Source organism: Panthera uncia, chromosome B4 (genome assembly GCF_023721935.1).
Source record: "Panthera uncia isolate 11264 chromosome B4, Puncia_PCG_1.0, whole genome shotgun sequence".
Lineage (NCBI taxonomy): Eukaryota > Metazoa > Chordata > Mammalia > Carnivora > Felidae > Panthera > Panthera uncia.
In genome coordinates, this window is record NC_064809.1 from 34,183,317 (window position 1) to 34,194,898 (window position 11,582).

The window sequence follows — 11,582 nt, forward strand, 5'->3', positions numbered from 1 at the left end:
TTCAGAGAGCTCTAAAAGCAGTTTTGAGGCTCCAAGTTCCTAATAAGCCGCACGCAGCTTCACAGACTCATCCTGTCTCAGTCCCAGTTCCCTGCTAGCTTCCCTTTCATTTTCTGATAGTCAGTATGGTGACTGTGTAGTTGAGAACCAGAGATCCCTGCTTGTGTCTTTTCACAAGTACCTGTGAGGTTCTACATACCCCTCTGACAGTTCTCTTTGGACCTGTTCTTTATTCTCGCTATGAAGGTGAGAGAGGGCAGTGATAGTGAACTGAGAATGGATCAGGAGTGAGTGGGGTCTTGGGTCAGTATTTGGAGGGGCTGGCCCTGCCTCACTGAACCTTCCTATGCTGCTGAGCTGGCAGGGATATCTTTCCCTTACTCCTAGTCTGTCTACTGCTGTTCCAGGAGGACAAGAATATTAGGTCCCCAAATGAACCTTACCCAGTGCCTAGTGTTTAGCAGGTTCTTAGGTAAGTATATTTTGGTTTGAAACCTGCTTAGTTTGTCCCTGTCCCCCAGGATGCCCATGAGTGCTGCCATCCTGGAGAGTGGTACGCGGTGAGAGCACTGGGCTAAGAGAAGTCTAGATCTAACCCTAACTCTGCCCTTAACTGCTGTGTGACTTGGAGTAAGTTGTTTTACCTCTCTGTCTCTCAGTTTCCAGGTTTGGTATGTAAGATATCTAGCATAGATCCTCATGGTTTATGAGGTCCTTGGCATCTGTATCTTCCCTTTGCTACATCCTTGTAGGATATTTGCTCTCACTTTACATATGAGGAAGTCTTTTTGTCTTCCTTCTTCTTTTTTTTTCTTTTTTCTTTTTTAAATTTTTTTCAACGTTTTTAATTTATTTTTGGGACAGAGAGAGACAGAGCATGAACGGGGGAGGGGCAGAGAGAGAGGGAGACACAGAATCGGAAACAGGCTGCAGGCTCCGAGCCATCAGCCCAGAGCCTGATGCGGGGCTCGAACTCACGGACCGCGAGATCGTGACCTGGCTGAAGTCGGACGCTTAACCGACTGCGCCACCCAGGCGCCCCTGTCTTCCTTCTTCTTGTCATGTCTTTGTCAAGCCCTTTCCAGGCTGAAGCAAAGGCTGTGTGTGTGTGTGTGTGTGTGTGTGTGTGTGTGTACACAGAAGATTAGAAAAAACCCAGTGCAAAGAGGAGATCCTTCCAATACCTAGGCCACCAGCTTATTCTTTCATGTACTCGGATTTCTTATCCTTATTATATGTGGTCTTTTATTCAGGGCCTCAGATCTGAAAAAATTGGGCTAAAAGATCTTGTACAGAAAGTTAATCTAATCTGGGGGCACCTGGGTGGCTGAGTTGTTATGTGTCAGACTCTTGATTTCAGCCCACAATTTGTGGGATCAAGCCCCGCATTGGGGTCTGCACTGACAGTGTGGAGCCTGCTTGGGATTCTCTCTCTCTCTCTCTCTCTCTCTCTCTCTCTCTGCCCCTCCCCTGTGTCCTCTTTGTCTCTCAAAAATAAATAAACTTAAAAAAAATCAAAACAAGAAAGTTAATCTGATTGAGAGTATATTTCCCAGAAATACAAAGGATAACTTCAAAGGGCTGTTACAATTCAAGTGGCTGGGGAGGGAACCTGTCCTGGAGGCACCTGTGGGAGGAGGGGCTGGGCCTGCCAGGTGAGAGCAGGAGGGGAGTACCGTGAGTGGTGAGTGGGTCAGGGTAGCCGGCAGGTGTGTGGAGTGGGAGCAGATCTTTGAGTGTTCCCTCAGGAGCCCAGTTCTTTGCCTTCATCAGCTGCTTTTGTTCCTTCACCTTCTCTTCATTAACTTGAGCAGAAGGCTTGGGTCAGCTTTCAGGTTAGTTGTTGGCTGGTGTTTTCCCTGGGGGAGAGCTGGGAGATTGGCTGTAATCACTCCCGTTAGCACTTGGCTGCTCCCCATTCTGCTTCTTAACCTGGACTGTCTCAATCCTGATGCCTGCTGGGTCTGCTGTGATGCTCACACCTGAGTGCAGGCTGCATCCGCTGTTTCTTCCCCACCCTGCCCCATGTGGAGGGGCCTTGGCACCAGCTGCCATAGTGGAATCTCTCACACTGAAGTCTGTGAAGACCAGCTCCAAGAACCACTGTCCTAATGAGAGTGGCTTTGCTCCCTGGCACTTCCCAAAGTGCAAAGCTGTGGGGGATAGAACTCTGGATGTGGCCTCAGGAATCCAGCCCAGAAAACCATCATTAGTGGCCTGTACCATGAGTAAATGTTCCTTGGGACGTTAAGACAAGAGCTAAGAGGAATTATGATACACCAGCTGCCTTTAGCTGAGTACATACTCTGTGCCAGGCACTAGGCTAAAACCTTTGAATTCATGACCTCTCTTAATATAACAGCCTGTTAAGGTAGATATTGGTCCCTTTTTACAGTTGGATAACATGAGGCTCAGAGAGGGGAAATAACCAAGCTAAGTGGCAGAGCTGAGGCCACTGACCCCAGAGCTCACGTTCTGTCTGGCATGACGATTGGACATAGAACTTTTGAAAGGCTGTGTGTGACAGAGGCAGATGGAAAAGTGAAGGCTGTGGTGCTAAATCCCACATTTACCATGGCTTAGTTGTACAGACTGGAGAAAACAAGTTTGGCTCAAACTGACCCTTATTCAAGAGGCAGATTTAGGGGCAAGGCCTGGGCTTTACTGTTTCCTCCTCCCTGGCACTGCAGGGTGTCATCTAGGAAGGGAGCCCCAATGGCAATGAAATCAAGGCAGGGAACTTGGAGCCTGAAGTATGTGGGGAAGGAGGAAGGGGCCGGCAAGCTTCCTGCCTTGCCGGGATGTTTGCATTATACATGAGCCTCAGATTTTTTTGAGCCCCAAATGCTCTAGTCATTTCTTCTCCCCTAAATCTGTAAAGCCAGAGCTCTACCTGCTGCCTTCCTGAGTTGCTGGTGGATATCTAGCCCCAGTCATGGAATAAATCCTAGGGGCTGAGTCAGAAAGAGCTCTGAACTGGTAGCTGCAGGCCCACTGTGCCTTCTTTCCACAGTGGCTGGTTGTTAACATTCCCCATCACTGTCTTTGAGCTTTTGTTTTTTATCAAGGTACCCATACCTCTAAAGATGCCTTTATTTTACTCTCTGCTATGTACATCTTTATTAGTTGCAATTACCACTTTAAAGACCTCTGAGAATACCAAAAGCCCCACTTGGCTGGGGCCACATAAGTAATTCCTTTACCTACCCTCTCTCCCCCAGCAGTTATATTCAAAGAACTGATCCATTCACTGGAAATTGGAACCTCTCTGAGGGTCTATCACTGAACTCAGTGCGGGGGCACATGAATATGTAGAAATACATGACTGGGCTGATCCTTTTAAATTGTATGGCCTGACGCCTTCATTAGTTTTTAAGTGCCTGAAGGAGAGGCAGGATGCCCCAGCCAGCGGGCACTGGACAGAGCCAAGGGGCCAGAGCTGCCTTTCTGCCTGCAGAAGTGTGCTGACCAGGAGGAGAGGCCTGAACCTGTCGTCTGTGTCTGGTGCTCAGGCGCATGGTCTGCACTGAGACCAAGGCCATCCAGTTGCTAACGCTTCAGCAGTTCAGCTAGTGGGATCTCTGAACGACTTTCCTAGGAATCCTATGCTCGGGTTAGTCCTCCCAGCGCCACCACCGATCCCCCGATCCCCCCCCCACCCCCACCCCCGCCCCTTCCCGGTTCCCAGCCCCTCCCTCCTCCTCTCCTCTCTTCCTCTAGGCCCACCACAGCGCTCTCCACCCCAACTCTTGTGTCTCAGCACCCCCTTCCCCCTTTTCTTCCTGCTGATCCAGCGAGCCAGGCTTTCTCCTTCTCTGGTCTCTCCTCCTCCTCTCCCCCTTGAATCCAGTCCTGGTTTCCCCGCCACCAGCCTCCCTTTTCTCTCCGGCTGGGCTCGCTCCCCGCCCCCGCCCCCGCCGCGCCCGTCGTCACCGCGGAGGGTTCAGCTCCTCGCCTTCCCCGCTCCCAGCCACCCGGGGCTTGGCTCGCCCAGTCCGGTGGCTCCAGTCCGGATCTCGCTGCTGCCCGACCCGGGTACGAGTCCCAGCCGCTCCGGAGGAGGCGGCGGCTGGCCCCGGCTCCCCTCGGCCGCCTAGCCAGCCCAGGGTTGGCGGGGAGGGAGCAGCTGGGCAGCCCCCCGGAACCCCTTGGAGGACAATGCACCCAGCGCTCGGCAACCCCCGCTCGGTCTCGTCCTCGTCCGGCTCCTTCCCGCCGCCCCCCGCCGCCGCCCGGCTGCAGCCCCTTTTCCTCCGGGGGGGTTCCTCCCGCGACCGGAGAGGCTCGGGCGACAGCAGCACCAGCACCAGCACCAGCCGGGGGGGAGGCGGCGGCAGACGCGGCGGGGGCGGCGGCGGCGGCGGCGGCTCCCGCTCCCCCAGCAGCAGCACCGGCGCCGAGCGAGAGGACGACGACGAGAGCATCAGCATCAGCAAGCCGCTGGTGCCAGCCACCGCCGCCGGGCTCCCGGGACCCCCGGCTCAGGGGGGCGCCCCAGCCGCCGACCCCGCGCCCGCCGCCTTCTCCTCCTCGGCCGCCACCTCCTCCTCCACCTCCACGCCCACCTCCTCCTGCAGCATGACAGCCGCGGACTTTGGCGGGGGCGCGGCGGCCGGGGCCGTCGGGGGCCCCGGGGGCCGCTCGGCTGGGGGCGCGGGCGGCACCGGGACAGGCAGCGGCACCTCCTGCTGCTCGTGTTGCTGCTGCTGCGGTCGCCCGACCCGGTCGGGCCGTAGGAGTCGACGCCGCGGCTGCGCCCCCAGCCCGGGGTGCCGCTGGGGCTACCAGGCGCTGTCCGTGGTGCTGCTGCTGGCGCAGGGCGGTCTGCTGGACCTGTACCTCATCGCCGTCACCGACCTGTACTGGTGCTCCTGGATCGCCACTGACCTGGTGGTGGTGGTGGGCTGGGCCATTTTCTTCGCCAAGAACAGCCGGGGCCGTCGGGGCGGCATGGCGAGCGGCGCGCACAACCACCACCAGCACCACCACCACGCCGCGCCGCCCCTGCACCTGCCCGCCTCCTCCGCAGCCTCCGCCGGGGCTGCGGCAGGGGCCAAGGCGCGCAGCGGCCGCGGGGGCGCCGGTGGCCCGGGGGGCGGCCCGGGGGCTGTCGGGTCAGCGGGCGAGTTCGCCTTTGCCTACCTGGCCTGGCTCATCTACTCCATCGCCTTCACGCCCAAGGTGGTGCTCATCCTGGGCACGTCCATCCTGGACCTCATAGAGCTGCGCGCCCCCTTCGGCACCACGGGCTTCCGCATCACCATGGCGCTGTCCGTGCCCTTGCTCTACAGCCTGGTGCGGGCCATCAGCGAGGCTGGCGCCCCCCCTGGCTCGGCGGGACCCCTACTCTTGCAGCCCCAGCAGCACCGAGCCGCCGGCTGCTTCCTGGGCACGTGTCTGGACCTGCTCGACAGCTTCACCTTGGTGGAGCTGATGCTGGAAGGCCGCGTGCCGCTACCCGCGCACCTGCGCTACCTGCTCATCGCCGTCTACTTCCTCACCCTCTCCTCGCCGGTGCTCTGGCTTTACGAGCTCAACGCCGCAGCGGCAGCTTCGTCCTGGGGCCAGGCTTCAGGGCCGGGCAGCTGTAGCCGCCTTCTGCGACTGCTGGGTGGCTGCCTGGTGGACGTGCCCTTGTTGGCGCTGCGCTGCCTCCTGGTGGTGAGCTACCAGCAGCCCCTCTCCATCTTCATGCTCAAGAACCTCTTCTTCCTAGGCTGCCGCGGCCTGGAAGCCTTAGAGGGCTGTTGGGACCGGGGGAGTCGGGCCTCCCCCAGTCGGGGGAGAGGGGGCTATGGCGCTCCGCCCTCTGCCCCACCGCCGCCGCCACCACCACCACCACCTCAGGGAGTCTCTCAGCTGGGCCACTGCATCTCGGAGAATGAGGGAGGAGCCCATGGCTATGTCAATACCCTGGCAGTGGCCTCCCAGAATTGAGGAGGGATAAAGGAGAGGGGCTTACTTTGGGCTTGAGAGACCCCAGCCCCCTATCCTCTGACCTTCTCTCACCCAGATTTGATCAGGCTCCATTTGGAAAAGGTAACTGTCAATAGGGCTAAGGGCCAGTGTGTCCTTCTGCACCCTGTGAGTCAAGACTGCTTGGAGGGAGACCAGCCGCTAATGATGAAGGAGGAAGGTCCACTTACTCGATTCTCCCTTCTCCATATCCTACTCTAATCTAGCCTCCAGGGGGCTGGATACCTCTGCTTCTTGCTTTTCCCACTGCCATCCTAATTCCTGTCCATTGTGGGGGAGCATGGAGTAAAGGGGGTGCCCAGGCAGGGGGTGCTGGGCCTTAAGCCTTCCCTCTTGCTTGGAAGTGCCAGCTTCTTATAGGCTGTGGTTAGTGGTCACTGTCCCATGCCTTGAAGCTGACCCGGAATCCACTGTTCCCCTAATGTGTCTATTGGATTTTTTTTCCCCCAGATAGTAGATGCAAAGTCTGTGTTTGTCTCTGTGTGTATAGTGTTGTTTTCTTGTGTCCACACTGTGACCCCTTGCAATCAGTAGATCTGGGAGGCCCTGCCCTCCCCACCACACATATGACCACTCTCTTCATTGCTACCTGAATTTGTGGCCCTGAATTCCCAGAAAGAGCTGGGCTCCTGGGAGTTGCCCAGTTGCTCTCCTCCGAGGGAGAAGCTCACCCAGGACCTTCCTCAATTCTACTCCTCTCTTCTCAGCTTGGGGAGGAGAGGGTCCCTACTCTAAGGACCAAACCACACCCTTTCTTGGGTGAGTGAGCATTTCTACCTCCGTGCTTTCAACTTTTGTAGCATCATGTGCTGATGCTGCTTGCAAAAAATAAAGGCAAAATACTCAGAAGTTGCATTCAACATGGCCACTGGATCCAGCTGGGGTTTGGTGCCAGTCTTATTACAGGGTCTGTGGAGTATCAGCCATTGGCTTGCCCTCCCTGTCTCCTTCCCTTTGCACCTGGAACTCTTATCCTTCCTGAGGTTTGTTGCTGACTGGTTCAGATCTTGGCTCAGAACAAAAGCTTTGGTGGGGTTCCTGGATAGATGTGAAGTTGGGGCTCCCATCGGCTCAAGGAAATCCAATTCCCCATCTGTCCTTCCTCTAGGAAGCCTGGTGTGTATCAGAAAGTGTGGTGATGACCTTTGTCCTCGGCTCTGGTTAAGAGAATTTCTACGGAGAAGGCAGGCTGCATAGAGAGGCTGGGCAAATCTTACCTCCGCCCTGCCTTCCTCCCTAGTATTCTCGCTGAGGTTGATGACGAGGGACACCCAGGGGTTGCCCACTTATACTCTCTACGTGGGATCTCACTCTTGGAATCTTTGAGGCAGGATAAGTGTTTTTAGGGGAGTTATGAGTGCAGGAGGGCAGCTGGCAGCAAGGCCAGGAAATACTCATTTTCTTCCACCCCAAAATAAGATGGGGTGGTGCTATAAGAATTTTTGTTTTCCCCTCCCCAACTTCTTATGCTTGAGAAGTCTTGTGTGGTTTAGTGAACCCTGGACAAAAGACTAGAAGTCACGGACTGTAGTTTTGACTCTGTCACTCACTAGCTTTGAGTGACATGTCACTTGCTTTCTGAGCCTCAGTTTTTCACATGGGGCCCTTCTCTCTCAACTTCTTGGAAGTTTGTTGACAGAAGACATCTGTCCATGTAGACAGAGACACAGAGAGGCTGATGGCTTGAGCAGAGTTCTGAGCCTCCCCTACTGTCACAGTGGGGGACGATGGAGGAAAAATGTTTACACTCAATGTATTATCTGTGTTCCCAGCTCCTCACCCTACCAGGTCCAATATTAGCTAGTTGGATTTTACAACTAATCTTTTTTTTTTCTGCCTTCTCCCCCTCCCCCCTCTTACCCCAATCCTCTCCCTTTAAATTCCCTGTGCTTGAAGTTCTGGGCCCAGACCCTGGGTGGGCCCCCATGGCTGCTCCCTGGGTCCCCATATCCTCTCTCCAGCTTTGCTCTCTCTGCTACCTAATCTCAGTGACTGTGAAAGGGCTCTGTGTCTGAGCCATGGCCAGCCCCTGGCTGGCCCCTGCCCCACCCCTCTCTCCTGTTTGGATGATGGTCTCCCGCTGAATGACTGTAAAATCTGAGTGCTGTTGAGTTTTCTGTGGGAGGCTGTGATAGGTTCCAATGAGCTACCACTTCCCGAGATATGACAAGAGATTTATGGCACCTGGGCCAATTTTGGCAGAGGCCAGGCCTGCTCAGGCTCTGTCTGCTGCACCACCACCCCCCCGACTCACCCCTGGACATTCTCTTTCAAACATCTGGTGCAAGCACTTTGTGCTCAGGGGTCAACCCCTTCCTTCTGGTGTTTCTTTCTTGAGTCCTTTTACTTTCTTTCCTTGCCCCACGCTCAACAAGAAAAAACCCCTAAAGTTTCGTTTTTCTTGCTTTCTAGGGGCATCTTTAGTGGGGGGTCAAACTGGAGATATTTCCCGTGGGTCTAAATAAAGATAAGGTACACTGTCTCCTGAGGCTTGTGCTGGCAGTACAGTTCACAGAAAAGTACTCTGGGTTCAGAATTCAGACTGTCTGCCTCTAACATTTGTGCAAGTAAGGCATGCTCTTGATCTGAGCCTCTGACTCCGTATCTGTTTTAAAAGGGGGTTGGACCAGACCCTCTGTAAAGGCTGTTCTGCTATAATGTGCCCTGGTTCTGGTGGTATGTGTCTTTGTGGAGGAGAGCTGGCTGGTAGTTAGAGCCTGGAAGAAGGGAAGCGGCAGCTCACTAGCATTTATCACGTTTTTTCCCCCTTTCTCTTTTTAAAAATAAAACCAGCCTCTGTTCTGAAAATAAAAAAAAAAAAAAAAAGCCTTGAGACTTGTGACAAGCTTCCTGTGTGGTTTGTTTAAGATCTTTCCTGTCCTGGTTTCCTTACTAAATTCTTAAATGTCACTGTGACATTTGTCATCATTTTATAGGCTTATGTTAACATTGTGGGTACACCTTGGCTATTTCCTTCTGGGCGGTTGGCATGCTATTCAGGGAGGCAGTGTGGTTTTGGCCTTGACCTGGGGGGTGTCTAGCCAGGCTTTCTGTAGGCAGAGCTAACTCAGGTGTGTGCTTGGCCTGAGAGAGATTTCCCCAGCCATTTGGGGCTTTCACTCCCATTTCTTTCTAAGAATAACTTGCCAAAAGAAAGATTGAGAAACTTATGTTTAAGTACTCTGTCCTCCTCTATTACTCTTCCCTCAGCCAAAGGCATGAATTATGTATGAATGAGAAGAATAAGGCCTTTAACAAACAAACAAACAAACAAACAAACACAAAGGGGACTGTGAAGTCTAAGACAGAACATTGAGTCTGCACAAAAATAATAGATTTTTTTTAGCATAGATATAGCCACTCTGTGTTGTTGCCCTATGATGCTTCTGGCCATTCCAAAGGCTACACAGTGGTTGGACCCAGAGGGTGAAAGAGGCAAAATCAGAGCATGGGAACAGCCTGGCCCTCGGCTTGCTCTCTGTTCTACTAGCTGAGGCTGTGGGCACTTACCTCACCTCCCAGAAGGTTTTCATCAACAGGAGCAATATTTTTTTTTTTTTTAATTTTTTTTTTTTTTTTAACGTTCATTTATCCTTGAGACAGAGAGAGACACAGCATGAACGGGGGAGGGGCCGAGAGAGAGGGAGACACAGAATCGGAAGCTGGCTCCAGGCTCCGAGCCATCAGCCCAGAGCCCGACGCGGGGCTCGAACTCGTGGACCGCGAGATCGTGACCTGAGCTGAAGTCGGACGCTTAACCGACTGAGCCACCCAGGCGCTCCAACAGGAGCAATATTATCTCACAAAGCTGTGTAATAATTAAATGAGGTGGCATATGCAAAAATGGTCCTTTTCCTCAAGATATTTATAATCATAATGGGGGACAAAATTTACATATAAAATAACGACAGAAAAACATAAGATCATGTTTTCATTTGTTCCTAAATCTAGATGTAAAATAAGATCATTAATTTGACTAAGCATGTTATAAATATTTACACATTTCTCATAGGCAAGCTAGCTCTTACCCATTTGGTCAACTGGAACATATATGAAAACATCTTTGTGAAAATGAGAAATGGCATATGAATGGGCAGTATATTCAGAGTGGGCAGGGCTGAGGTCTCACTCAGGCCTTGCCTGAGGGGTTGAGTCTGACCCTGAAGTTCCGGCCCTCTGGAAGAGCCTGGGAACATGCCCTGTGCTCGCCTGAGTCAGGCCCTTGCACAGCAGCCCATTTCATCCTCACAGCCATCTCCAAGGGAGCCTTATCTCTATTTTCCTGAGGCCCAGAAAGATAAAGTAGCTTGCTGAATACCACACTAGAGTCAGGAAGGGAATCCAGATCAGGGGCCCCAGGGTGGCTCAGTCAGTTAAGCGTCTGACTTCAGCTCAGGTCATGATCTCTCGGTTTGTGGGTTCAAGCCCTGCATCAGGCTCTGGGCTGACTGCTCAGAGCCTGGAGCCTGCTTCACATTCTGTGTGTCTCTCTCTTGCCTCTCCCCTGCTTGTGCTCTCTCTCTCTCTCAAATAAACATTAAAAAAAGAGAGAGAGAAGGGAATCCAGATTTGAACCCAGGTCTGTCTGCTTTCCAGATATTCACTACCCCAGGCAGCCTACAGACTTAGCTGTCAATTGAGTTCAACTTTCCCTTATTAAAGCTTCAGAATGGTCTGGCTAAAAACCAGGGGCTGGTTTTCATATTCTGTGTGAGTCCCAAGAGAGAGGCATTGAGCAAAAGTCCACTAGTGGGACACCCATGTCAGGGTGCAGGCAAAAGTAGGGGGCCAGCCACCTGTGCCTCATTCCTTTCTGCTCTCTCTCCTCTTCTCAGGTCACTATTGTATCTATCTTCTTCCTCTCTAATCAGAAAGGAAGAATCCAGTGAGCATCCTAAGGGACTACTCTTCCAAGGAAAGGAATCTAGGAACTGGGGTGTCGGGAGTGGGGGCATGTTGAACAAGAATTCTTGGTATCCTTCAAGTCACGAGAGAGGGGACTCCATGTTCCTCTAACAGACAAGGCTGGCTCACCTGTCTTAACCAACCTAAATGGACAGGATGTGAATGTGGACCGAGTGCCAAGATCTGGGGGAGGCAGCAGGGCATGAAGAGCTGGAGGGGAGACCAAAAGCAAGAAGATGGACCTTGAAGCCATTTAGGAGTGATGTGGGAGGCCATGAGTGGGCACCCCAACTTCGCAGCCTGTACCCACGGGCTGGGGGCAGTTGCTTTATTTTATATTCTCTCATAATAAAGAATATTGGATATTACTTTTGTAATCTGAAAAAGCAAACACTATAGTGAGAAAGCCATAGCAACAGAAGAGAAGCTAGATAAACAGTGAGGTTCCTAAACTGCTCTGACCCAAATCAGGTCAGAGTGCTCCTTGCTAAGAGGCGATGAGACCTAAGGGAGCCTCTGGACTCCTCACAAGGGCAGCAGTGGGTAGGGGTAGCAACACCTGGATGGTGTGATGGCTACCATGTACTGAGTACTACCATGTACTGATTTCTCCTGTGTACTAAGTACTACCACATACTGAGTACTACCGTGTACTGAGTACTATCATGTACTACTGAGTGCTCCTGTGTGCAGGACACACC

At 53.1% G+C, this 11,582-nt stretch overlaps 2 protein-coding genes across 2 annotated transcripts; both read left to right on the top strand.

The window, feature by feature from the left end:
- Positions 1-1,951: 1,951 nt before the first annotated feature.
- LOC125919782 (uncharacterized) lies at positions 1,952-4,097 on the top strand. The gene is made up of 2 exons (XM_049626647.1): positions 1,952-2,228; positions 3,721-4,097. Exons 1-2 carry the CDS (start codon positions 1,952-1,954, stop codon positions 4,095-4,097), a joined length of 654 nt encoding a protein of 217 aa, XP_049482604.1.
- Positions 4,098-4,158: 61 nt separating this feature from the next.
- On the top strand, positions 4,159-7,565 carry TMEM121B (transmembrane protein 121B). The gene has a single exon (XM_049627019.1). The coding sequence runs from the start codon at positions 4,159-4,161 to the stop codon at positions 5,935-5,937; it is 1,779 nt and encodes a 592-aa protein (XP_049482976.1). The 3' UTR covers positions 5,938-7,565.
- The last annotated feature ends 4,017 nt before the right edge of the window (positions 7,566-11,582 follow it).

Excerpts from the sequence above, each read along its gene's own strand:
- LOC125919782 (XM_049626647.1), top strand. The coding sequence starts at position 1,952 with ATGCCTGCTGGGTCTGCTGTGATGCTCACACCTGAGTGCAGGCTGCAT. Across the intron at positions 2,229-3,720 it reads ATTAGTGGCCTGTACCATGA|GCCCACCACAGCGCTCTCCA; the intron begins GTAAATGTTCCT and ends CTCTTCCTCTAG.
- TMEM121B (XM_049627019.1), top strand. The coding sequence starts at position 4,159 with ATGCACCCAGCGCTCGGCAACCCCCGCTCGGTCTCGTCCTCGTCCGGC.